The 27695-nt window shown below is 39.2% G+C and overlaps 1 protein-coding gene across 1 annotated transcript in view; it reads left to right on the top strand.

Moving 5' to 3' along the window:
* Nucleotides 1–7933: 7933 nt before the first annotated feature.
* The window catches only part of grin3bb (glutamate receptor, ionotropic, N-methyl-D-aspartate 3Bb), a gene marked incomplete at both ends in the record, with an annotated part of 51172 nt that continues 31410 nt past the window's right edge, over nucleotides 7934–27695 (top strand). Inside the window, one exon of the mRNA XM_079483683.1 lies at nucleotides 7934–8392. Within this exon, the coding sequence (XP_079339809.1) occupies nucleotides 7934–8392 (459 nt within the window). The remainder of the gene's footprint in view (nucleotides 8393–27695) is intronic.

The raw sequence follows: 27695 nt of genomic DNA, 5'->3' as shown, positions 1-27695 counted from the left end.
ATATTGATTATTATTGGATGGTATTGGTCGCTTGTTAAAAGTGTGTGCCATATCCCTTGACCACAGCAGGTTTTACAGTTACTTTTTTCTGTAGATTGAATTACTACTTAATAATACCACTTTCCTATTAGTACTGTTTTCAATTTGAGTAACACTTCGACTTTTGAAATTACTGGTACAACCTCAGAATTTTTGTCCTGTTTTCTAGTAAAAAAATTAAAAAAGGGGACATTTCACCGGCAAATCAAGGAATCCTAACTGAATATTAATTTCTTAAAGAATAATGCAGTCGAGGTTATAATACAACATATCGGTGGTAAAATATCCCTTTAAATTACGATACGTTTAAACAACAAGAAAAGTGACCCATAAGATATTTGATCTTGTTTTATGAAAGAATACATAAGAACTAGCTAAGTTGATCTTTAAAACAAAATTGTATCTTAAATCTACAGTAAGTGACTTGCAAACCGGCTGCAAAACTACAGCAAGGTTTTACAGTGCATGTAACAAAAACTTTATCAGAATATGAATTTAAATTGAATTAGAAATCAAACCCAAATAGACTTTGCCTCCATTACAGTTCACTTATACACAATATGCCAGTGTCCCAGTCTGTATACACAGGAGGACGTTCAGCACAATGTGAGTTAACGGTGTAATTCAGCTGGTTGAGCAAAACCAGTCAGATGTGAAAGTGTAATACAGAGGTTAATCCAGAACACATAGATAAATCCACCTGTTCTCTCACGCAGCGGCCTGAACGTTAGAGGAATACTGAATCTGAATCAGCCTACAAAATCAACTCTGTACCCTGATGAAAAATGTGAATGTGTTGCGTTGCCAAACATTTATTATTGTCATCTAGTACAGAAAGTGAGCAGAATGTGTCTGCAAGAATTCAAAAGAATCAATCTTTTAAATTCAGATCAGTGAACTTTAAAATACTTCATCCTCTGAGGACCCCATAGTCTCTGCATTATAAAACCTTTGGCGATAGCTTGAAAACACTTCTGAAGATTAAAACGTAATTCATCAAGCCGTGTGAATTGTCTTTATCTCTTGGAAGGTGCATTCATGCGTAAGTCTGTCTGAAATTAAGCAAATACAGGGTACCTGTCTCTCCGCACAATGGAGTCCATATATTTGGATATTGTGTTCAGAACGGATTAGAGAAATGAAAAATAAGACCCATGGTGTTATATAAAGAGGGAGATTGAGTGGAAATAGGAAATAGGAAATGAGACGCCCACCTTACAATTATGATTGAATATCACCAATTTATTGTGCGTATGAAGAGACAAAGCGAGTCGAGGCTAAATAAGATCATAATGATAGGAGGCGTATAGAAAGTTATGATAAGAAATAGCATTATAGATTTATCCAGCAACTACACATCTGCAAAAATCAACATTGATATTTCAGGGGTCAGTTTTTCTTCCGCGCTAACTTAGTTTCCCGTGTGTCTCATTATTTCGGGTTCACCCTTTTTTCCCCACCGGCTGCTGTTACAGTTGACCGGGTGTCTCGCGGTTTTTGTCTTGTTAGACACTCATGTAATGAGGCAGAGAATTACAAAGGAAAGGCTTGGCCACAAGTCTACATTAGATCCAGAGAGATTTGCCTTGAGCTCCTCTGGCACACATCCAGATTCACTAGGAAGTGAACTTCGATTTTTAGGCAATGGGCTGCAAACAGGACATAGAGAGAGAGAGAGAGAGAGAGAGAGAGAGAGAGAGAGAGAGAGGGTGGGGGGACCAAAAGCAGGTTTATTTTTAAGGGGTAAAGGTTTTGGTACGTAAGCCCAGAGGAGCAGAACTGCACCTCACTGTTGCTTTTAACTAAAAGCCTAAAGGAACAGGAACACTGAGCTACTGCATAAACACAGCCACAAGAACTTTACTTAAGTTACCTTTACATTTTCAGCTCTTTAAACTTAGGATTTGACAAAAAATTGCACTCAACAAACTTATTTTTGTGAAATAATTAGTTTAAAAGCATTTGCGGTACAAAAATAGCCATTTGTTAATGCAAAGATTTACTGCTTTACAAGAAAAGGGAGACACGATTGTTATTGTTTATTCAGATGCAGTGATTTACTTGGAGTCATTGAAACAAAAAAAACGTTTTAATGGTTGAATGACACACTTGATGGATTTCGGAATTCTGAAAAGAAGTCGAATGTGCTGCTTCAAATTGGTATATCAAAAGTGAATAAAGTCTACATTGTTTTACTATGTTACAAAAAATGTTTGGTCTAATAAATTTGCTAAACTCAGTACATCTTAAGAATTCATGTGATTGGGTACCTTGTAAAATAGTCACAAATTCCTGTGAGTTCCGGCTGAAGTAGCTCAAGGGATAGCTTACCCAAAAACGAAAAGTATTTCATCATTTCTCATCCTCTTGTCATTTCAAACCTGTATAACGTTCTTGCGTCTGCAGAACACAAAAGAAGATATTTTGAAGAATTGGACCCCATTGTGTGGACTCAAGACAGGACTGAGACATTTCTCCAAATATCTTCTTTTGTTTTCCACAAAAGAAAGTTATACAGCTTTCGAATGACAAGATGGGAAATTTTAACACATTTTAGGGCCACTTTATATCCAATTTTGAAGATTTCAGAAACCGAAATGCTTATGCCTAAGAACTGTTTGCACGTTTTAGAATATTCATGACCTGCTTGGTGAATTCTCAAGACTCTGAAATACCTGAGGTGGTTCAATCATCTGACAGACTGTTTATTAGGGTTGAAAGAATCTGACAGATGCACAGTCAATGAAAGTTTTCAAACACACACGCAGAGAGAGAGAAGCATTATTCACTGTCACCTGAGAGGATAATGAATAGACTGCAAGCGCTACTCGTCTGCATAGGCGATTTAGCAAAAGTCATCTGTTTATTTTCTTTCCACTGAAAAGACATCTCTCAGTCAGTTTATTTATAAAAAAATCATCATCTACACATCTGCCATCCCTAAAGAACAGCTCGGGTCATTTAAGCACAGTGGCATTTATGGAAAATCTCCTGTTTGTGAGCTTCAAGGGTTTGTCAATCTCCTTGCTTCAGTTACCTGGCCTGAAGACTGTACAAAGCGCTACCCGGCCCTCCTCCCCCCGATACCCTGCTACATTTCACGCTCACGTGGAACCGCGCACGGCTCGGGAATATTGATACGGCACCATGACATTTAAAAGCTGACCACCTTATTGCATCCTCACGACTCCATGAAAGAAAACAGAAGGGCCACGGAAGACATGCTTCTGCTCCGTCTGAACAAGGAAAAGGACTTTAAAATGAAGATTCTGGCATGTTTTCCTAGGTGTGGCCGGGTAGGGGCCAGCAGTTACTTTGGGATAGCACAGAAAATATCATCATGCACGCATTATAAGGTTGGATGAGTGCCATGTTTAAGGTCAACCCTTAAAATACTTTAAAGGTACTCTATAGGTGCTCAAATCGTAATGATGTATCATGTGTGATGGCTGCAATATTTACATTTTTATTAAAAGAAATTATAGTCACCCTTATGTTGCAAACTATTTGATCAGATAAAACGTATGACTTTCACTTCAAAGTCAAAATGTATAGCACCCATTTCTTGGGGGAAAAGGACCAGGAAATCATGTCAGTTACTGTATGTAGGCTATTGAATTTTATTTCAAGTTCAAACAATAAAACTTCAGCAAACTTGCAATATATTTCCAAAAACCATGAAAGTAGTACTACTAGTACAAATAACTTGCATTAAAAACAGCTCAAAAGATAAGTCAATGAATATCTCAAAACTCACAGATAACATGACTAGGGCCCTATTCGCATGGGATTTTTATCTGGGGACCTCGTGTGATATAGAAATGACCTCCCCACATCTGTATTTCATTTGGCGCATTCGCACGGGATAAGTGAAGCCTGAGACTTTTCCGGGATATGATGGTAAGGATTTGCGTGTAGTATGTATATAGTTGTATGGTATATAATGTATGACCGTACCTGTCAGCATTCAGCGGACAGAACATCACCGAATAGGTTTCAAATGTGACAGGAGTTTCCATGAAAAATAACAAAACGGGAGACTCCGGGACAAATCAACAGTGCTGGCAGGTAATGGATATGACCAGCACCCGAAATAATATCAAAACACTTTAACACAGCCACCATTATTCGCAAACAGTGGATAAAGCTTTGAAAAAGGATATCTGAGCCCACCAAATCACAGAGATGCCGATTTGCACGGGACAAATGTTATCATAGGACGTATCTGTTGGTCAAAACATGTTAACGTTAGCTCATTTGCGGGGGAATTTTTACTTTACAAATTACAGACATGATAAATATATATTTTTAAATGCTAACATGAATGGGGTGGCCATGATTGTGTCCATGGTGGCCGCAGCCACCCCTGGCTACCCCCTAGCTCCACCACATTGTTTACTCACCCTCAAGTTGTTCCAAACCATAGAATGTCTAAAAGATGGACGGCGTGATGCCGCTTCCTTCCATTGTAATGAATTGATCGTAAAACGTCCGACGATGGGCGCTGACATGTTACTCAAAAACGTTAGTTTGGAGCCTGGACATGTGCAGAAGGAATCGTCAGTAGAGCCAGAGTCTGCGCAGTATTGAGAACGAAGTGGTATCAAGGTCCCGCCCATATTCCCTGATGACTCAATCATAAACGAAGAAATCACGTTACCGCACCCCTTTTTTATAACATCTTATAACTATTAAAAAAAACGTACACTTGAACATACATCAACATGCAACAAACGGACTAAAATACCAGAAAACATCTTTGGAAAAAAATATTTAAAGTGCAATTGGATTTTATAGTGTGGCTCCTGTCCCATTTGTTTACATGGAGAGGGCGGAGTTTATGGCCTGTACTGACCCCAGCCTCCAGAGGACGATCAAAGGACCGGCAGCTTCACTTTTCAGGATGTGTGAGTCACCCCTGTTCCAACATTTATACATTTCTTTGTTTAGATAAACACGAAGAAAGATATATGGAAGAATGTTAACAAATGAGATTTCTGGGGCATCATTGACTACCATAGTAGAAAACATTAAAATGGTAGTCAAAGGTGCCCCAGAGATTTTTCCTAGATTCTTATTGATATGTACTTTTGTGTTAAACAGAACAACAACAGAAAATACAATTATTGTTCCTACTATGGTAGTGCCACAGATACAGTATGTAAGACGCTAACATTCTTCCAAAAGTCTCTCTTTGTGTTCAACGAAACCGATTCAGTACATTTATACAGGTTTGGAACAACTTTAGGGTGAGTAAATGATGGCAGAATTTTCATTTTTGGGTGAAGTATACCTTTAAGAATTTATAAGCGTATAGTTTGGAAATATATGTTGCAATCACCATGAAACAGAAATTAAAATGTTCTCCTTTTTCATAACATGGCGAATACTTTATCTGAGTGAAACGACTTCTGAAATCAGAGAAAATACAGGCCAGAACATGATTTCTTCTGTCGAGAACTGATTGGATCACTGGAAGATGGGCCATGCTAACAAAATGGAGGCTGATTTGCATTCCAGTTTGCAGTCAGTCCGTCAGTCATTAAAGCCCCGCCTTCACACCATTACACAAGACAGGAAGTGAAGAGAGGTCGTTTTGAGGGAGGAGGAGGAGGTTAACATTTTTTTATTTAAGATTATGAGGGCGCATGAATTGAAATAATGAAGTGCACAAATAAATCACTTAAAAATACTCCTCATTATTCCATAAAAATAAGATTTTTGATTCTGGATAATTACATTAAAGTTCACCCAAAAAATTCTGTCATCATTTCCTCACCCTCCGATTGTTGCAAACCTTCATACATTTCTTCGTTCTGCTCAACACAAAGGAAGATATTTGTAAGAATGATGGTAACCCAGCAGATCTCGCCCCCCATTTACTGCTATAGTAGAGAAAAGAAATACTATGGGAGTCAGTTGGGAGGCGAGATCTGCTCGGTAACTGATGTTCTTACGAATATCTTCCTTTGTGAACAAAGAAATGTATACAGGTTTGAAACAAGTAGATGATGAAGAATTATGGTTGAACCTTCCCTTTATGTCTTATGTATTTCCAGGTCAAAACACACAAAAAAATGTTTTTGAGTTTGAGTAAATGTTTATGACACGGTAATGCAGGTTTTATATTTACACGTGCCAGTGACTCTGTCACTCGCGAATGACTTTCCTGCAGACCACTCGTGAGACTCGTCGCCTGAAGGTATTAAAACACCCTCCTGAGACTCTTAAGAGTGCGTCAATACTCCCCCTGTGTATCAAAGGTTTGTGAAATTAACAATGACCCACAAGAGCATTCTGCCTCCAGTTATCTGTGTGCTGCAGGTGCGATGTAATCACTGACAGACGTCTGCATATTTACTCTTGCTTGTTATTTCCTCTTGAGATAAAGTCTTTAGTATAATTGCTCTTCACAGCACAACCCTCCTGTTAGTCTCATCTGGATTTCCTCTGCTTTTAAAAGGAAAGGGGCAGGGCCAGCGGTCCGGTGTTCACCTTTAGACACATGTACTGTATTATCCATGAGCAGAACTCCTGCAGGGGAGCGTCTCAGACCAGTTGAAACAGTACAGTTATCAAAAACGCCTCGGTGAAATTGGCTGGGCACACAGAAAACGCTTTGTGTGACAACTGCTGCAGAAGGGGTCTTCTAATGAGACTGAATGTTTGTGCAAGCTCGGCCACGTCGGCGCGAGCCAACCCAATTGGGAGTCTTATTAAAATAAAAAGCCTTATAGAGATGTAATGACTATGATGAGTTCATTATGACATGTTCTTGTTGCTGTATTAGCTTTCATCCCTTTTATATTGCTTGTGGATTTACTACCCAGAGATGACAGAGTTTGGCAAGCCAAACGCTAAGCCAGCCTTGTTGTCAACTGGCTCTTGTTGTTTAAGAAACACAATCCACATCATCTTGACAGATATAGGATAAGTAAACCCAGCTGATGGTATTCTCTACCCTCGGTAGCATATTCGCTGACTTGCCTGTTATTTTGCTACATTATAACCTTTAATCTTCAGTTATTGTGAAATAATGCTGACCTTTCATTCAGCTTAACATTTTGATACCAGCGGAGGAATATAACCAGCGGCTGGATGTATGCGTTTCCGTTGATTTAACCCTTTTTATTGCTTGATATTAATAAATAAGGGAAATCTCAAGTTATCACATTGAAGGTTCTTCTAATTCTTCGTTGTGGTGTGTGATTGGCCAGGGCTTCGGACCACCATCATTGGATTCCATTTTAACGCACGACAGGCCATGTCAAAGCCCTTGATCCTCAGGTTCACCTGCTGCCACACATCTTATGTTCTGTTCCTCATCATCACACATTAATATTGAACGAGAGTCACTAAATCGTGTAATGCATGAATGAATTAAATTCATTTATTGAAACGAATCCCAATGGATACCAGCGTGTATTGTACTGTACACAACAGGAAAGCACCTTGATGGCTCCTGGTGAAGCCTCTTAAAACATGTTAGATATTTTATAAAGAAGCGTTGTTTCGAATAGGTTTTTTGAAACTATTTAGAAAAGAAATGACCTCTCTTAGGATGAATACACAGCAATAAACATGCCCTTGTGTTTGAAAGATGTTTCATTGAGAACGCTTCGTGTTTATAGTGCATCTCCCGCGCAGTTCTTTAATGATACAATTACAGCCTCTCCGGCGCTCCTTGGGTGTGAACGCAACGACATCCCCGCCTTTCCCGAACCCCCTCCTCTCCCGAGCAGAGTATCACATTCACACAGAAACTCCATAGATCACTCCTTATACACCATCCTGCACAAAAAAAATAAAGGACATTATAGAAAAGACCAGAAAACAAGGCGAGCAATGCTATCTTCTGACAATGCCTCATCACCACCTTTGAGAGTGAAGCAGGATGAATTTCATCTTCCACAGATTCTTGGCATACTTTTATTTGGGATCGCAAATATTCCTTCTCCGTACCCTGTTCATCCAGCCCGCTCACTCTCACCCGCAGCCCTGTCACATCCTAGCGCGGATAGGACACACCGTGCGCCTGGGTGCCCTCCTGCCTCCCCGACAGCCGGTCCGGGTGCGGGCGGCTCTCAACCGCGCCCTCAACGGTCTCGCCGAAAGCGGGAACAACTTTCTGCCGTACAACTTGAGCCTGGACGTGGTGGCTCGGGAAGCCCCGAGCGGAGACCCCGAGTCGCTCTTCAGGTGTGTGTGTCAGGATATAGTGGTCCAAGGGGTCTCCGCAGTTCTCGCCTTTCCGCAGACGCAGGAGGAAATAGTACAAATGGAATTTATGTCCTCTTTTTTGGAAATTCCTTTTATAAGCATCATAGAGCACGGGGAACCGCTCAAAACCAAGGTAAAGCGTTTTATGAAATCTGCAAACTTTTCTTATCTTAAACCTTTTAGTTGATTGTTTTAATTATGTGAGTTTTCCCAGCGCGTAAAAGGCTACACAACTTACACATGTGACGCTTTTACGCGCGAACCTTACAGACGACTTGGACTACATGCGTACGTTTCCTGCCTTGGAATTCTTGTGAATTATATTCTTTAAACTGATGGAAGGTAGAGTTTTCACAAACGTGCGAATTAAATATGAAATCCGAGCTCTTTTTACGCACTGTTCAACTGTTGCCAGGTGCGCTTTTTCTTGCGTTTCCACGATGCTCTGGTCATTTGGAGCAAACAGTGCGCCTGTTCGTTGCAGTGACGAATGAAGGTTGTTAAATTGTACATTGTGTACAAACTAACAGGTGAGAATAGGGTTTTCCTGCCTGCGTAATATTTACAAACAAGTTTAGTCTTTGTGGTTTGCGTCCTTGTTAACCAAATGTGGTCGTAAAGGCTTTATTAAAATTGATCAATACAATATCCAATTGAAAATACGCGTTATATAATCAGTGAGATAGCAAGACACAACCCAAAAACCACATTTACAAACAGTCCCTTTCCCCCGTCCACTCAAGGTGCTTGTGTAACATTTTACGTAAGACCGTCTATTGAACCAACGTGCCCTAAATGTAGGCTACACCTAACATATTCGCGTTTTTCTCTCTCTTTGATGTTTATTTTGAGATGGCATTTGGATGTTTTCCTCAGGTCACGACACATCTCCTCAGCTGTGTTAAGTTTGTGTTTGGACTCTTAAAACGCACCTGCCATAAGAGAGAACATTTCAAATTTCTGGTGCTTGTGTCCACTGAAGTAAAAAGGTCAAGTACTGCAGACGCTGTGATGGTTTGTGCACCACCTCTCTGGTTCATGACTGTCAAATCAATGAGTTGTGGTAAAATGCCAGAGTTAAGCGGCCAGGGTACATTGGGTGGTTAAAATAGCATGAAATCACAATTTGACAGCATCAATTTAATAATGTTGTTTGCCTGTAAATACATGTATGTTTTTTAGCTTGTTATTATTTAATGAAGTAGTACAATATATCTATAGAGTCCGTTCAAATACACAGCATTGGATATTGTACACCTGTCTGGCTGCGTCAAGAAGCTTCATGCGTACTGGAGGATTTGGCATGCATCGCCGGTTGAGAAGTGCTTACATCACAAGGTACTTTAAGAAATTAAAAGGCTGAAAGAATACAGTAAATCTTACAGCCAGCTAGGGAAACGCATACATTTGTCTTTTCTACTATCCATCCATTAAAATCACTTCAGAGACTAACTGTAAAAATATTTCAGTGGTCTAATAAAAAAAATCAATAAATGAAGACACTTTGATCTCTGCTTGTGAACGTGGAAAGCTCGCGGTCCGGGGTTAAAGCAACAGCTCCAGATGTAAAAATGGTGCATCCATTGGTTGAATGATTACTTGCAGGCTCTCAAACACGTCTGAGTCATCACACTGACATCGGACACAGGAGATCAGACACAGACAGATAGCATCTCACGTTGAAGGCTGTAAACCTTCCTCTGTGTCTTCTCTGCAATCTGCCAATCAGTCTAAGAGCTCGGCGCGTTCATGCAACGCCGCTCGGGCAGAATATGAAGGCAGGGTGATAATACAGGCTGCCGCTGTAGTGCTTACGGGAGGCTCTGGAGCTCCCGGCTGCTTGGATCTCCCATCTTCACTTGATCCGCTAATCTTGCGGTTTCAGGAGAAATGTGTGTTCTTCAGCATTCTGCTTTTTGCTCTGTGTTCTGTTTATCAATTCTTACTGCTACACCATGCGGAGAGCACACCGGGTAATTATAGAGCACAAGCTGGTTCTCATTGTGGGATGCAGTTTGCTTTGCTAAGACCCGCTTAATGTTTTGTACCTAAAATATAACAGAATTGTAACCTACCAGGTTTGAAGTCCATCTGGAATCACAGAACAGCTGGGATTGTGGGATGTCCAGTAAAACAACAAATGTTATTCTATCAAACTCTAATTTAAAGTAGAATTTACAGGAATAACCAGAGGGATGCCATCAACTGAAAGGGAAAATCCATCCCGATGTTATAGAGCAGAGTTTGTACAGATGTTGCTAGATTTATGCTATACATATTTTATGCTATGCATAAATACACAATAAAGAAGAGCAACGCACTCCCCTGCATTAACGTGACCCTAAATTGTTAAAGCTTTCAAACGCTGACACTAAAGCCACCGCAGCTGTTGGGGAACAAATAAAACTGTCGTTTTATTTGATCACAGTTTATCATAATACCATAACATTTATCACCATCCAGTTCATGAATTGTTAATGTGGCCGTTGCTAAATAGGCAGCTCAGCATTCAAGTTCACCTTTGATTGGGAACTTTTCACAGCATCAGTTTATCAAGCCAAAGCCCTTTTGATATTTCACACAGTTCCTTACCAAAGGTCCCACATTTAGTTTGCTAACACAAAATATGGGAGATTTAAAGGTCATCCACAGGCAGCGCCCAAGACTATTACCTGCTCTGTGAATTTTTAACTGTAGATTGTAAAATACAGTTTCTTCTTAAGATAACTAAAGAAAATATGCTTTCAAAATGACAGAAGCTTTTGTTACTGAACCGATACGTAAACCGCAGAAGTTCACGTATAATTCACACAGAATCAGCATTCTTTAAAGTCACGAATGGCAAGTAAGCACAACCTTTGTGCTGATTCGCGGCTTAATATTCAGATCAGCAATTCAATTCAATGGTAATTTATTGCTATAGAACACATATCAAAACCAAAATTGCAAGGTGAACATTTAGGTAACCAATTAGCTTATGGTGAATACCATGTCTCATCTCTCAGGAGCTTAAAGATTCACTTTCCTGCTGGTCTCACACATCTTGGTCAAACGATTGTTTCACGTGAAAGATCCACAAATATCAAAAGAGTGGAACAATGAATATTCAAGCAGTTTCAAACGTTTGTCTCATTCAGATAGATAGGTAGCAAGGTGCATACAGGTCTGGGGCTTGATGTTTAAATGTTGGCACTAAAATGTGGGTACGCAAGGTTCCTTACAATTTATAAAAAATGAAGTAAGCGTAAATAGGTGTACACCCTGCGGATTCCCTTGAGTCTTTAATGATGAAATATATGCAAAAGTTACAAAAAATTGACAAAGGATCAGGACAGGAGTGAATTTCATAAACTACTGAATTACTCAGATCATGATACTGGGCAATTCCCTGAAAATGTCAACCTTACCATGAAGAAATGGTTTTACCAATGGTTTTTACAATGCTAACAGCACGGATATCAACATACCTGAGAATGTGAGGTCTCTTTTCAAGTTTTTAAAGCACTTTTTTATTTTAAGGGCATGATTTTACATAGTGGGGTTATTGCCATTTTCAGGATTGTCACATCCATAACGGTACATATTCCTTATAAACACATGAAAATTAAAATAAAGTAACTATTTCATGTTCTACAAAGAAGCATCCCTTCTTCATTTGTTGTGTATTATTGCGTCAGGTTAGTGCATTTTAATTCACAGATATCCTACAAAGTTTGATGTCTCCCACAAACGGTGTCCTTTTTTGGTCACATCCATGCATGCCCTTTTGTAAAATAGTTCAGTTCAGTTCAATTTGATTTATATAGCACATTTAAAAACAACCATGGTTGACCAAAGTGCTTCACAATGTCCAAAGGCAATTACACACAGGCAACACGAATACAATAGGAAAAATTATAATAATAGTAATATAAATATATATATATATAATATATAAGTTTAATATAAAAACATCACAATGTCTCCGCTCAGCTAGATATAAAAGCCAAAGAATACAGGTGTGTCTTAAAAAATTGAAAATTTGTTCACAGACTGACATTTTCCTGATGTTTAGACTCTATCTAGAAGGGTTTAGTAAAACATAAACAGATGATCCACTATATACGTAATGAATAGATTCTCTGAGCATTTTTATGTCATGTCCATATCACTGGAATTGTATTAGCACCTGTTGTACTATTGCTCTCTGTATGACATATCGCTTATTGCTCCCCGAACTCTTTGTAAGTCGCTTTGGATAAAAGCGTCTGCTAAATGACTAAATGTAAATGTGCTGTCACTTTTGTGTCTTATCGTCCAGATCGACTGACCTATTATTGTTGTAAGCTTTTTGGAGGAAAGAAATGTCACTTACAGTTTGTCACAGATGATGTTGTTTTCAGTTAGGCTTTTGTCGAATTTAGGTATTTGATGCCTGTGGATGCTGAAAATGGTAATGTGACACAAATTCTTGCTCAGAAGGAATAATTTCAGAAACATTTGCAGCATTTAATAGCTGAAAAGAGATAGTTTACCAAAGAGTTAGAATTCTGTCATCATTTACCCACATGATTTGTCAAACGTTTATGACTTTCTTTCTTCTGCAGAATGCATACAGTAAGAAGATATTTTGAAGAATGTTCATAGCCGAACCCACTGACTTGCATTGGTTTTGTGTCCTGTCCATACAATAGAAGTGAATGGGTAGTTGGGTACCACTATTGTTCAGTTATCAACATTCTTCAAAACATCTTCCTTTGTGAGAAAGTCATACAGGTTTAAAAGGACAAGAGGGTGAATAAACGATCACTGAATTGTAAACTCTCTCTTGTAAGCTTTAATCTTATTGTCAGTTTTAACCGAATAATCTCCAGCTTTTCTCATAAATTACTCTTCCAATTTCAATATGTTGCAATAGAGTCAGTCGCTGTTTAAGACACAGTGATCAGTGTGGTGTAAAAATCGATAGGAATTTAATCACAATTCCAAGAGCCAGTTATCCGAGGGATACGGTGCGTTGAGAGAGCACGCTGCCTTACATGCTGTTAATGGGCTGTATACACCACCTCCACGACCTGTACCCTTCACTGTATCACAGTATCTCTGTAGCACAGGCTACAGTCCTCTAGGCACTTTAGTGCTAATGTGAACCAGAGGGAAATGATGCACTACGGTTTAACTTCACAGATTGTGGCTTTTAGCTTCACATGTTTTGACTAACAGCATAAAGTTTGATCAAATTCTGGACAAGCACTTTATATTAAAGGTTCAGTCAGTGTATGAAATGTAGCGGCATCTAGTGGTGAGGATGTAAATTTCAACTAATGGCTCACACCCCGTACCTTTCGAAGCACTACGGTAGCTGACACAGAACTAAGATGTTGTCACGTTTTTGCTTCTTTGCCAAAAAACAATGTATTAACAAAACGTCAGTTTGTCCGTTTAGGGCTACTGTAGAAACAACATGACGAATTCCATGTTAGTCGACCTGCGGTGTATGTAGATGGAAATAGCTCATTGTAATTATATACATCTGAACACATGGTTATGTAAATGATATTGCATTTCTGTCAATAGATCTTCTGCAAAGTAAAGCACCCTAATGCTGAATTGAATTATAAGCATTTATTTATTTCATCATCTGAAGCAGAATTTATGCAGCCACCAGCTAACACATTGGAAACTGCCCCCATATAATTTTTCTGAAAATATATAATGAAATCAACATCGATCTGCATTAATCATCCTTCAAGCTCCATTAAATGTAAATGAAAGTATTTACAGCAAACTGACACGTTGCTTTTTGTCGAGACCGGTGTAACGGTCAAGGAATTACAAGACATCCTCGTGAATTACAAGCTCTGCCCTCGACATCGCCAACCGTAGCGGTTGCGTAATTCTCCTCTACCTGACGCCCCATCTCCCCACGTCTGCATCTGTGGCAACCGCTCGCTGTATTGCGGCCGGGCAGACCTGATGAGAAGCCACTTGATAAGTTCGAAATTGGAGTCCAAGAAAAGGGAAGCTGTAGAGGAGGAGAGAGATAAGTTATAACAGTGCACAGGTGCGAGACAGTGATAGGCAGCACTGCCTTCTGGGTACACGACTTCTCTGGAAGATTTTCACCTCGTAGGTTTGGAAGTGACAACAGGGCCGCTGTGGGAATGTTCTGGGCCACTTTAACTGTAAACAGGGTTTACCCAAATGCTTTCCTTTCATTCCCCTTACACATCATCAAGGAATGATGTTTGAACATATGCTGCTAAATCGCGTGGATTATCCATAAAGAAAACCTTGCCTCTTAGCAAAACAAAAAGCAGATGACATGTTCACTAATTCACATCGCAATTAAGTAAGTTGGATTAAAAGCCACAATGTTGCCTTAACAGGCTGTTCTGGATGTGTTTTTCACAAATGCGCTGCCTTGGTGCCATTCCTCTGCTGACTAGACATTTCTAGGGGCTTAAATTTGTTCCACGTCTGGCATTAAAGAAGTCTGTAATGACCGTGACATATTACCTGTGTGCTAAATGAGCAAGTGTCTAGAAAACACATCTACCCACGACCGTCCAAGGCTTGATACTATACTTAAAAGACACAGAGCGAGTCTGAACATTTATCACCCCCGCAGTCTTTCAATTTGATCAGATTAAGCCCCAGAATCAAATTTAACTGTCTCGCCGTGGAGGAGTAAATGTTCATTCATTACAGCTGTTTATAGGCCCCTCCGGTTTAACAGGGATGTGTCTTAACAAGCAACATTATTTACTTTCCAGTGCTTGATTCTGATTGGTCAATAGTGTTTTATTCATGATTATACAAATACGACCGCTTTACCTAACGATTTTGTGTCTCACGCTCCCTTAGCAACGTGAATTAAACATTGTCCCTTGCTGCAAAACCTTAGTTTGCAAAAAACAGGTGAGAAATACCTGGATACCAAATCCAGCCAGATTTGTGAGTGGGTCGCAAGACAATAAGGCATGGCGGATGCAGTATATCCGAAATGTATTCATACTACTCCCACTCCCCATAATATAAAGACTGTACTGTTGATAGGCATCGTACCTAACAACGCCCTTTAGCTGTAATTTATTCACAATAAAGCACTAGCCTCTCATATCTTATTGCATTACTTCGTACTTAGTACTTAAGTTAGAATGCAGAAAACTTAGAAAAACTTACATTTTAAAATGTAAATGTCAAAATTTTCATATTGATTTAGCAAATACATAACAAATTAAATGTAAAATAATATAGTTCACATTTTGGTAATGCTAATGAGTGATAGCATTAGATGAAAAATTGGCTTTTTATTTGTTTGGTCCACAATACTTTTGTTCACGATAATAATTGCAATATTTGTTTAATGAAGAGTTTGCTTCCAAAGTGAGATTTTAAATCATAATCATATTCTTTTTATTGTGCATTCCAATTAATATCAATCAAACTGCCGTTGGTTTGTTTTGATTTAAGCCACAATAACTACAAAAATACAGCTAACAATAAAACACAATAAAAACATGAGTTCTCTCTCATTTTGGAACCAAACCCTTGAAATATGTTTTAAATCATTCAAAATCTTCTTCAGTTTAGTTGATTTTGTGTTTTCCTCCAGTGAGATATGTAGGTAAAGAAAGAGTTTGTAATCATTGTGGCTCTCAAGGCAACATTGTTTCTCAATTATTTATGATGTTATCATATGTGCTTTAACATGATATTCATAATCAACGTTTTTAATTCCATGGATATTGTCATTACTGGTTTATTGTGACACCCCTAATTCAAAGCAAAAATATGATTAACCATCACATTCGCTTCTCTCTCACTAACTCTCTGTTTTGGTCAGCCACTGATAATCTCTGTAGGGTTTGCTAGTTCACTAGACCCATGACACAGAGTCTAGCACGCTAATATTTGATGTAACCGGTGGAATAATTATTCATGGATAAAACACTGGATTTGTGTACATTTTTGGTGAGTGTCCGGTACTTTTGAACGTATTTGATATTAGTCTGTGTCATTGGCTCACCCTCGGTTCACACTTTATAACTGTAAGGTAGCTGAGAGATAAAATATTGTTGCCGATTTCGATAGCTAGCATGTTGTCGTGTCTCGTCATGAATGTGCTTGTAAATGAAGACTAAAAAAACACAATAAACATATTGTGGTCAATGGTAGCAAATTCTTTAGTTCAGACCAGTAAACCACGTAAATATTGAACAGTTCAGTCATTGAGTAGACGAATGTTATTGGTATTTATATATGTACACGCTATGCGCTGTTTTCATAGTGAGTTGACTGAAGTTATAACATATATTACACAAAACACAACGCCTGTTCGCGATTTTGTTTAGTGACTTCAGAAACGACATATGTGGGTCCGCCGGGTCCGTCGGCTTTGTAAAAAAATCTCACGTGTATTGAGCTGCCAGGAGGAAATGTTTGCGACAGTTTTTACGACACTAAACAGACAATTCCGCTTATCAACCACGTGAGGCAACAGTGAGCAGGAGTTGCTCGTTGTCGCTTTAATGGAGCAGTTCACTTTATAATGGAAATTCTTTCATCATTTACTCATGTCCTTTTAAATCCATATGACTTTATTTTTAATAGCAAGAGATCCCGTTAAAGGAACATTTTTTTATTCTGTCATAATTTTCAAGACTTGCCTTCTTCCGTAGAACACAAAAGAAGATATTTTGAAAAACGTTGGTCATCAAAAAACAATGGCCCTCATTGACTTCCAATGTATGGACACAGAACCACCGACACATTTCTCAAAATATCTTCTTTTGTGTTTCCCACATTACATAGGGTTTTGAATTTGACAGAATTGTTTTTTGGGGAGAACTAACTCATCAACTCCTCCACTCATGTAATCCTGAAGTTCTCCTCTGTTCATCCACTCCATGTCTCATTGATTCTCTTTCTCATGTATTTATCCACTACCATATTCATCAATTCCTCTTCCCTATGAATGAGTTCGGCTGAGTATGCTCTGGCAGCTTCAGGAATAAGATGAGTCCTGCATTTTCATTCTACTTTAAAACTAATCCATTGTTTTTCCCCCTGACTGCAAACTATCTTTTGGCAAGCATCGGCCTCCAGAGTCTCGCAGGGATGGAGGTGCCTGCCAAAGCCTCATCTCTCAGCACAGTGTCTGAAATTAGTCGACTCTTTGTCATGTCGTGCTTCTCCTGTTTGGGTCGTGACCGCCATTTTCTGATCAGAGCTTCTGTTTTTGATGCGTTGGAAGACATAGGCTGTAGGCAGCGCACACATTTGGATGTTTTCTGCATCAGGGGTCTTGACAGAGGCGCTGCTAAAGCTGGGATGCTGTGACCCAATTGTGGCAAAGGGTAGTCGTGTGATGAAAGATGATTGGGGAGCATTTAAATCAGCCACTTCTCAACACCGACCACTGGTCCGGTTGTAAGGTAGCAGATCGATATCAGGAACAGTCAAGTCTTGTGAATTTTGGTTGGGTTTGCACTCATTTCTGATGTTAGTGTTTGACATGGTGTAGTTATGTTTGTGCAAGTCACTAATTTGTCCAACAGTACATTGGCCAAAGGTGCAGTCACAGGATATTCCACAGATGTAACAGATAACACAGATATTCCCATGTTTACACCCGTGGAGCAGTCAAGGATAAGGCGTCTTACTCAAGAGCACAACATCATTGGATAATGAAGGCACATCAGAGCCAGCGGACCCCCGATAACACATCGGTATCCCCAGGAGTCCAGATCATGATAGTGACCACAGACACATTTCATTTAAACGGGGTTTATTATTAACACACAGAGACATGGATCCTGAACCTGAGCAAATCTGCAAAATACCTTGCAAAGTCAATAAAACATTAAACAGTAAAGGCCAGTACAGTCTAAGCAACAAATTAAAATCAAAATGACATAAAAGTCTGCCTGAACATATCAATGTATTATAAGGTAATGTATTTAAACTGACCATGACATGGTGTGACTAGACCTTGCTTACAAATATGCGACTCTGGACATGGGTCAATTCTTGTAAATTTAGATTTTTTACATCATCTGAACGCTGAATAATTGAAAGCTGGAATCTGAGGGTGCAAAAAATCTAAATATTGAGAACATTCCCTTTGAAGTTGTTAATCGGAGGCACCATAGCAGGCCATACAAAGTTTTTATATATTTAGGGTAGGAAATTTACAAAATATCTTCATGGAACAGGATCTTTACGTACTTAATTTCCTAATGATTTTTGGCATAAAATAAATTCTATATTTTTTCCCCCATAAAATGTATTTTTGGCTTTTAATAAAAATGCTCCAGTGCTAATCAAAACTTTATTTGTGATCCAGGGTCACACATTGTTTTATGTCAGCTATAAAGTCCAAAATTACATTATATGAGTCCTAAGTAGCTTACTTATAAGCTTTATTTAAAAAATCTTAATAATCTTTTTAAAACTGTACATTAAATACATATTTGGCCGAAAAATTTAAAGTAATTTCATTACCTGTGATGATAGTTCTGCAGTCTATTGAGTTCTTGCTAATAAAATAGACCATATACATTACATTTTTACATTTAAATAATTTAGCAGACACTTTTATCCAAAGCAACTACCAGAGAGTTCAGGGAGCAATAAAGTGTCATACAGGAGCAAACATACAATAACCAAGTTACTAGTTTCAGCAAAAGCCAGAACAATACACGTTGACAGTACACAGGCTTCCAGCGGTAGCCAGTGGAGAGAGATGAAAAAGAGGTGTCACATTAGCCCTTTTGGGATCTTGGAATACGAGGCGTGCTACCTCATTTTGGTGTTTGAGTGGTTTGAAAGATTTTCCAGGAAGACCAGCAAGGAGAGCATTGCAGTAATCCAACCTTGAGATTACAAGGGCCTGGACAAGGAGTTACAAGGGCCTGACCCGAAAGCTCAGTTAGAAAGGGTCTAGCCTTTCAAATGTTAAATAAGGCGTATCGGCATGACCGCGTTGTCTTTGCAATGTGATAATTGAAGGACAGGTGTTCAACAAATATGACTCCAAGGTACCTGGCTGTGATTGTGGTATTGCCAATGGTGTGATCGTGTTGCACCGTGGGGTGTGCTGGAAATACGAGTAGTTCTGTCTTGGCAGGATCAGAGTTGATGCTCTTTCATCCAAGCTGAGATGTCTTCTAGGCAGGCTGTAATGCGAGCTGCCACAGTGATATCATCTGGCTGAAATGAGATGTAAATATGGGTGTCGTCCATATAACAGTGATAGGAGAAGGTGTGTGCCCGTATGACGGGTCCCAAGGATGTCGTGTAGATGGAGAAAAGGAGTGGTCCAAGCACCGATCCCTGAGGGACCCTGGTGATCATGTGGTGAGCAGTGGACAGCGAGCCCCGTCATAACACCCTGAAGGATCTGCGATAGAGCTAGGATTTGAACCAGCGGAGAGGAGTGCCTGAGATTCCTAGTGATGACAGGGCTGCTAGCAGTATCTGGTGATTGACAGTGTTGAACGCCGCAGATAAGTGTAGCAGAGTCAGGACAGAGGATTTAAATTCCGCAATTGGCTAGTCGCATCGCTTCTGTGACCGATACCTGTGCAGTCTCAGAGGAGTGGTTTGTTTTGAAGCCAGACTGCAGTTTTTTCTGTTCAATAAAAGGAAGGAAGGAGGCGGGAACCGGCAAACGTAAACCAACTTTTTATAAATTAAACATTTTTTTAAAAGTTATAACTAAGCTTTCGTTTATTGTTATAGTGTGAACACCCATTAAATCTGGGTATATAATTCTCTATTGCAATAAATAAAAAGCTATGTTTTCATATTAACCGCCAAAGCTCTACTTCGGCAGCTTGTCAGGGCTGGTTTGTTTTTCAGACAAAATGGCAGACAGTCACGTGGGTAAATAATATTGCCGTTACAATTGGTCAGGTTGCGCCGTCAATCAAACTGCATGCAAAGGGTTGATTGTTTTCAACTCTTAAGCAAGATTTCTAGTCCGGAGAACACTTATTATTTCCTTTCTGCATCGTGACGCAAGACAAGGTCACGCATGTGATGACAGCTGGTGTAATATATCTGATGCTCATGGAGTCTGTCAGCTTCCTTGACTTATCAATTAATGTTTTATTCTACATGAACGGGAATCATTCTTCCACCTTTTGAACCGCACTATGATGAAGACAAACTTCACATCAGGTTTTGACATGGTTCTTAGTCATCATGTCTTCCACGAGGTCTATGTCTGCCATGATGGATTCACTCTTTTGTCTAATGAAGCGCTGGGCTGTAAGAGTTGATCTTTGCTCTCATCAATCACTGTGTCAGTACAGTGACTTCAGCTGCTCGATACTTGATGGAGGAAAAGGGGAAACACTGCAACGAATAACATGAGTGTCATGGTTCAAAGGTGCGTCATCTCTTGAGGTAAATTGTTGTGGTAGTACCATTTGAAAGATTAGGGTCACTTAACTGCAATGTTTTTATGATCTTTAAACATTTTGAATTGAAGGAATGTTTTCGAACAAATATTTAAAGTCCCCCTGTGGTCAATTTTTCCCTTAAAACTAATCGGTGTCATCAAAATGACATATTTAAATGTTTTTTCCTGTGAAAAAAAAATGTACCTGCCAAAAAATAGCTTGAATGTAACTCTACACTTCAGCTTCATTAAGTATACGCAGACACATGAATATGCAATTTAGCCCCGCCACACTCAATCTCACTCGTCAGTTCCAGACGCTGTTAAAACTGACGAGTGAAACAGAGCTAACACAGCAGTGCAGCGATCATTTTAACCCAAATCCATGCGCCATATTTATATATGTATTAATGCCTCAAACTGTTTATCCACAGGGGTCAAATGAGTTGATGTGATCGTATGACATCATTAGCCGGAGCCGTTTCAAATTGCAATTTTTATATTGTCTTTATAAAATGGCAGTTTACCAGAGGAAAATACTCAGCAATGGTTTAATATGATACATTTGCATCTGCCACTTGTCTGTCATCAAAACACTTGCCTCATCACCTGGACACTTTATATACTCCATGTTGTCGCATATTCATTGTTTTGTGTGGCTTAAAGTGTATGAATATCTTGCTCAATGTTTGCTTTATGTTTGCGTTATTAGTTTGATGCGTAAAAATCTAACACAATAAAACAATAAAGACATGATAACATAATAAAAAAAAAGTTTTTTTCAATATCTAATTTTTTCAATATCTCAAACTCTTCAAATATACCTTTATTGGATCTTCATCTTCTGTTGTCTGTGGACTCAGTTAGAATATTATAAACACCACATAAACATATAAACTACAATAAAAACTAGATTTTCTCTAGTCTTTAGCTATCACACTAAAGGTGTTTATAAGTGTAACAAGGTTCAAAAAAGGGAAGGAAGGAGGCGGGAACCGGCGAACATTTAACAAACTTTAATCAAAATCAAATAAACAATAACACAGAAGTAAAAGCCACAAAACACGAACTTAATAAATGTCCGGGCCCGGTCCTGTCTTGTCAACAGTCCTGCCGCTCATCCCATCTCCCATCTCCTCCAGGCCATCTCTCCAACGGTTGTGCCTGCTCTGACCCACATCATCAACTCTTCGCTCACCACTGGGACATTTCCCACAACTTCAAAGAGGCCCGCATCACACCGCTTCTAAAGAAACCCACCCTGGACCCTACACTGCTAGAAAACTACAGGCCTGTCTCCCTTCTTTCCTTCATCGCCAAAGCCCTGGAGCGAGTTGTGTTCAATCAGCTCTCCTCCTTTCTCATGCAAAACAACCTCCTGGACAGCAATCAGTCTGGGTTCAAGACCGGTCATTCCACAGAGACTGCACTGCTCTCAGTCATCGAAGCCCTGAGACTGGCAAAAGCATCATCCATGTCATCTGTGCTCATCCTACTGGATCTGTCTGCTGCCTTTGACACTGTCAATCATCACATCCTCCTGGCTTCTCTCAGTGCTATGGGTGTCTCTGGAATGGCGTTGCAATGGTTTGAGTCCTACCTCTTGGGTAGGTCATTCAGAGTATCCTGGAGAGATGAGGTCTCCGCGTCCCAACAGCTCAACACGGGGGTGCCACAGGGCTCAGTGCTTGGACCGCTACTCTTCTCCATTTACATGACATCCCTCGGCTCGGTCATTCAGAAGCATGGCTTCTCCTATCACTGCTATGCCAACGACACACAACTCTACTTGTCATTTCAACCGGACGATCCGACAGTCGCTGCTCGCATCGTGGCATGCCTGAGTGACATCTCGCTTTGGATGAAGGATCATCACCTGCAGCTAAACCTTGCAAAAACGGAACTGCTTGTGATCCCGGCCAACCCAAAGATTCACATTTTATTAGCTCATTTTAAACAAACACAGACCTTCTGCAAAAAAGACCTTAACTTTCCGTTATAAGGTACAGCTTGCAAATTCCAGGTACGGGTAATTCAGTTGAATCATTTGTAAATATAACGTTACATATGAAATCAAAGGACATATTTATAGGCCCTTTAATTTTTGGATGTCATAATGATTTGCAGCATCCGGGTTACTGTGTGTTATAAATTGTAAGCGGTTTTATCTGGGAATATCATACCTTGGAATGTCGCGATTGACCAATCAGAATCAAGTATATAAATAGGTTATTTGGACCAAAAAAGGCATTCTATGGTTAGTTACAAACTTTACATTTACTGTTATGTATTTGCTCAGTTACAGATTTGTGTTAATCTTTAACAAAAAATAGGTTACAGATAACAGCTTTAATAACTAATAAATCAATGTGCGTTTTTATGTGTCACTGCCAATGGTGAATAAATTAAACCACAATGCAGTCACAAGTGTTTCATCCAGTCATAACATCGGTGAGGATATCACATTTGTAATAGTTATGTCACTGCGTGTGCATTCTGCTGGAGTGAAACATCACACTTCAGTGATGACATGTTCCCCAAACTTCTGCCGTCATTAACCTTCACCTTGAATTAACAGCATCGCTGACAGAGACCATCGTAGCGTAATATTGTTTTTGGGAAGCTGGCTCTGGGATTCTCTTATCTTTTCAGTTCCTGGGGTGATATTGCAGTTTGTTGTTAATTGGCTCAGTTTGATGTGTAAACCATGACTGCTGTTTTTACCTGTTTAATCATTTGTCTAGGGAGTGAATTCATTAGGATTAACCTTTTCCCTAGACGACTACAAAGTGACGTGATCAAGTTATCACTGTATTTTCACTCCTCTTGTGATTTAGGGATTGCTGTTTTAATTCTATAGAGGCACATGAAACAAAAGGGCAGAATAATGCTGCTACATACCTTTTAAAATGGTCTTCACATTGGAGGCGTAGTGTGAAATAACGTTTCAATAACGTTTCAATTGTGCTCTTTTGATGTCTGATTTGAGTCTGCTTTCAGTTGCACTGCTAAACATTTTTGAAAGTCCTGAATACAATTTCCAAAACATTTATCATAATCCATAACAACACACACAAATAAACACAGTCACACAATACACTTTCTTTATTCTTCTGCTGTGTTTACGGCTTTCTGGGGATCTAGTATTTGCGTTTTGGGGTTTAAATCTCCCTTCCCGTTTCTCACTCCTCCATCCTTGAACCTTCACATTCGAGCGGCTGTGGGAATATCAAAGGATTTACACTTCAGCATAGTCATTCGGATTAAAAGAAAAATGAAAAGAGGGAGAGAAAGGTGTTGAATCTTCCATTAAATCTCTTTTATCTCTCGGAATGTCAGCGCTGGCGTTGAGGGATGACGGAGCTCCATCCGACGAATGATAAACTTCAGAAAAGAGAGAGGGAAAAAAGAACCCTCCATCTTTCTGTGTGTCCTGTTCACAAGGCACGATGGAAAGGTTTTTAAAGTCAGTTTCCGCTGAGGAGTTCTTAAGAAAGAACCTGAAATGACTCATCTTAATTTGAGAGGCACTGAAGCCTTTGATTCCTGCGTTTGGTCATGAGTACTCGTCGAGCATGTATAGGACTATATTTAGGCTGTATTTATAAAGAGCCACAAGCTTGACAACTGTTGTGTAATGGATGAATTCGATAGTGTCGAAGGAATGTGAAACTAATGCAAAGACTGTCATTTCAGTAATGCCTCTCACATACACCCTAGGGACTGTTGACGTAATTATGCAGAAGGCACAGCATGCTAAGTCGCTTTGGTCATAAAGAGGCTGCTGAGACTGATATGTAAGGTAGAAGGAAGGTTTAAGCAAACGTGTGTGCGTGCATGCAGAAGCATCCATCATGGCAAAAATATCATCTAAATAAAAAAATACATAACAGACAGCTCTTTCATGTCTAAAAGCGACAAATTGGTCAAGATAAAACATTTGCATGCACTTGTAGGCGTTTACCCCATTTGAAGTCAGTATTTAGTGAATGCACCTTTAACTGCAGTTACAGCATACAGTCTTTGTGAACTCTTTCATTTATCCTTTATTATGAAGCCTTAAACGGTTTAGCCCATAACAGAGCTTCTATCACACTACAACCCATCACGCTCTCTAAGATCTCAAACTTTTGATAACACCTAGAATAACTAAATCCACCAAAGGGGGTCGATCTTTCTCATACGTAGCACCTAAGCTCTGGAATAGCCTTCCTGATACTATTCGAGGATCAGAAACACTCGCCCAATTTAAATCTAGATTAAAGACACATCTTTTCAGCCAAGCATTCACTCAATGCAAAATATGCTAAATAAACCCCCGGGAGACTGCTGACATTAGACATTATTTACCAGAATAATCTTGCTTGTTCTATAAACACCATGCACTGTGCTGTGGTTTACCTTTCTTGTGTTTTTCTTATTTTCTCCTCTAAAGCTGCTTTGGAACATTGCACATTGTGAAAAGCGCAATATAAATAAAATTGAATTGAATCTGTACAGAAGTGCTTTAGCTCGGACAGCTTGCTTGGAGATTGTAAGGAGATGGACTTTTTCAAGTCCTCTCATAAATTCTCATTTGGATTGAGAGCTTGACTCTGACTTGGCAGCACCAGGACATTCAATTGTTGTTTTGAAGCCATTCCCGTGTAAATTTGGCTTCTTGCTTGGGGTCATTGTTTTGCTTCTTCCGTGGTTATTAATTTTTATTCAGATGTATCATATTAAACCGACGGTTGTGGTTTTTAATACGGTTTGGTCAACATTTCTGGTTTATTCAAGATAATGCTATTACCTTTTAAGCTAATGTTATTATCAACCATCACTTCTTTTGTTGCATAGCAAAATTCTTTGACAAAGTTATAATAGTTGACAAGGTAATTATAGTTTAACATTTCTGTCAATTGAAATATAATATCTGTCAAATATAATATCAGCATGAATAAAGAAAACTTAAAGGTCCAGTGGAATTTAGCAGCATCTAGTGGTGAGGTTGTGAATTGCAGCCAATGGCTCACTCACGCCCCTCCCTTTCAAAGCACTATGGTGGCAGAGAGTGGAGGACTATTTCGTCACATTTTTGCTTCTTTGCCGAAGGAGATAACGTATATTTATAAAAGTCAGGCTAGTGTGTCCGGCTATTTTTTTATAGAAGGGTGGTTTGGATTGATTTTCCTAAAGCAAGTACATACTTGTGTCCTCACTACCTGTGTTATGTGGTAATTATTTTAAGTCACCACAGGGGTAAGTCCACAGTGAATGATGCACAGTTCTGTTTTGGTTTTAGCTTTCGTAAAAAGTGTTTGTAGAGCTCTTCATGTTACTTTTATTTAAAAATGAAATCTCGGAGAGAGTCACTGTTGTAAAATAACAAGGGAAATGTATTATTTTTGTAAATTGGTGCTATACAGTAGGTTTTGTCATTTTAATAACAGTGCAGATTTCCACCGGCAAACATAAGAGCAAGACGGCTGATAAAATGCCTACATAATTACATTTAGTCATTTAGCAGACACTTTTATCCAAAGCGATAAGCCATATGTCATAAAAGAGGCGAGTAATAGTACAATAGGTGCTAATACAAAGTTACTAGTTTCAACAAAAGCTGGACCACTACCTTTTGAGAGAAGAGGGAGGTTTATTTATTTATTTTTCATTTGTCTGACAAGTAATCACAGAAGAAAAATGTGTGAATGAAGTATATAAATAATGCAGTTTAATACTATCTGATGGCAATAACATCAAAACGGTCAGTTATTGGTCTTTTACATTGCTTTTGACATGATTGATGAAGCCAAAATCACGAACCTCCTCAGCACTCAACAAGTGAAGACATATGAGTGAAGGTGTTTCATTTATCTGTTGTCCAGTCACACTTTCCTTAATGTTTTCTCCCGATAGCTGAAGTACACCATCACCACAGGTTATTTTTTAACCGTCATTTAAGTTCATAAAATATTAATTGGTCATTCATCACAGCATGACAGCAAATTCTGTGACAAATTACCAGCCTTGTGTGAAGAAATGTACGTTGTATAGAGAGCATTTTTCCTTAATTCTGTCCTTCAGAAAATGGCGTGTCGGGCTGTCAGGCGCACGTTCTTTTTGAAATGAGTCTTATCAATCACATGCAGTATCTGCTGTAAAAACTTTAGCCGCGTGCTTGTTGCACAGCTGTTAAAAGTTCAATTGTTGAAGTTCAACATGTACATCATTGTCACCGAAGTAGCCAAGTTTCTGAAGACTGAACGGTTATTATGGCTGACCGAATTTGGTCGGTTATGTGTGATTTATTCCTCCTTATGATGAATAATTAGTCAAATATTTGCTATGATACATTTTGATGGCTTATTTTAGTAAATGGTTTTTCAGGGAAGGTTTTTTTACATGCACACACATTTTTGTTTCCGTATCTTTTCTTATCGATTAAAACCTTCCTGCTCCGTTTCATACACCATATCTAAGTTATGTCTGGGGAAGGTGCATATCTGTAAATGTGGGATGTGTGAAAATCTGTTGAATAACACGAGCTATGGAACAATCTTCTGCTTTGTTCGTGACATCACCTAAGCTCAGGGATTTGTATATGGTACATCGATAGGTGAGCTTTCCACACTTCTTCATAATTAAGAATGGTGTAGAGTTTAGTAATGGCTGACTGCTGGAGTCTGTGATGAATTGTGTGAGCCAGAAGAAAAGTGTCATTTTAGTTTTCATTATCATTACGGTGGCTCTGTGGCGAATGTTCTCTGAATGATGGTCTCTCAGAAGCGCGGAACACATTCACTAATCTCAGCTGTGTCGTGAGTCTGCAGCTGGAGCACTCACGGGCCCGATAGCATTCAGCACACTGATCCGCTTTACTGACTGGAAAGGCAGCCGCTAATGATCCTGCTTTTATTTGTTCCAATGGGGTCTAGACGTGGCAGATTTCACCAACAGGTTTAGTTCGGAGTTTTTAAAAATCAATTTGTTAATAGTTTCGCCGCAATTAAAGTGTATATCCTTACTTATGAGGAGAGGGGAGGTTTAAAAGGAAGTTCAGGAG

The sequence above is a fragment of the Barbatula barbatula genome, assembly GCF_947034865.1.
Source record: "Barbatula barbatula genome assembly, chromosome: 20".
Taxonomy (NCBI): domain Eukaryota; kingdom Metazoa; phylum Chordata; class Actinopteri; order Cypriniformes; family Nemacheilidae; genus Barbatula; species Barbatula barbatula.
This window is presented reverse-complemented; position numbering and strand designations above follow the sequence as displayed.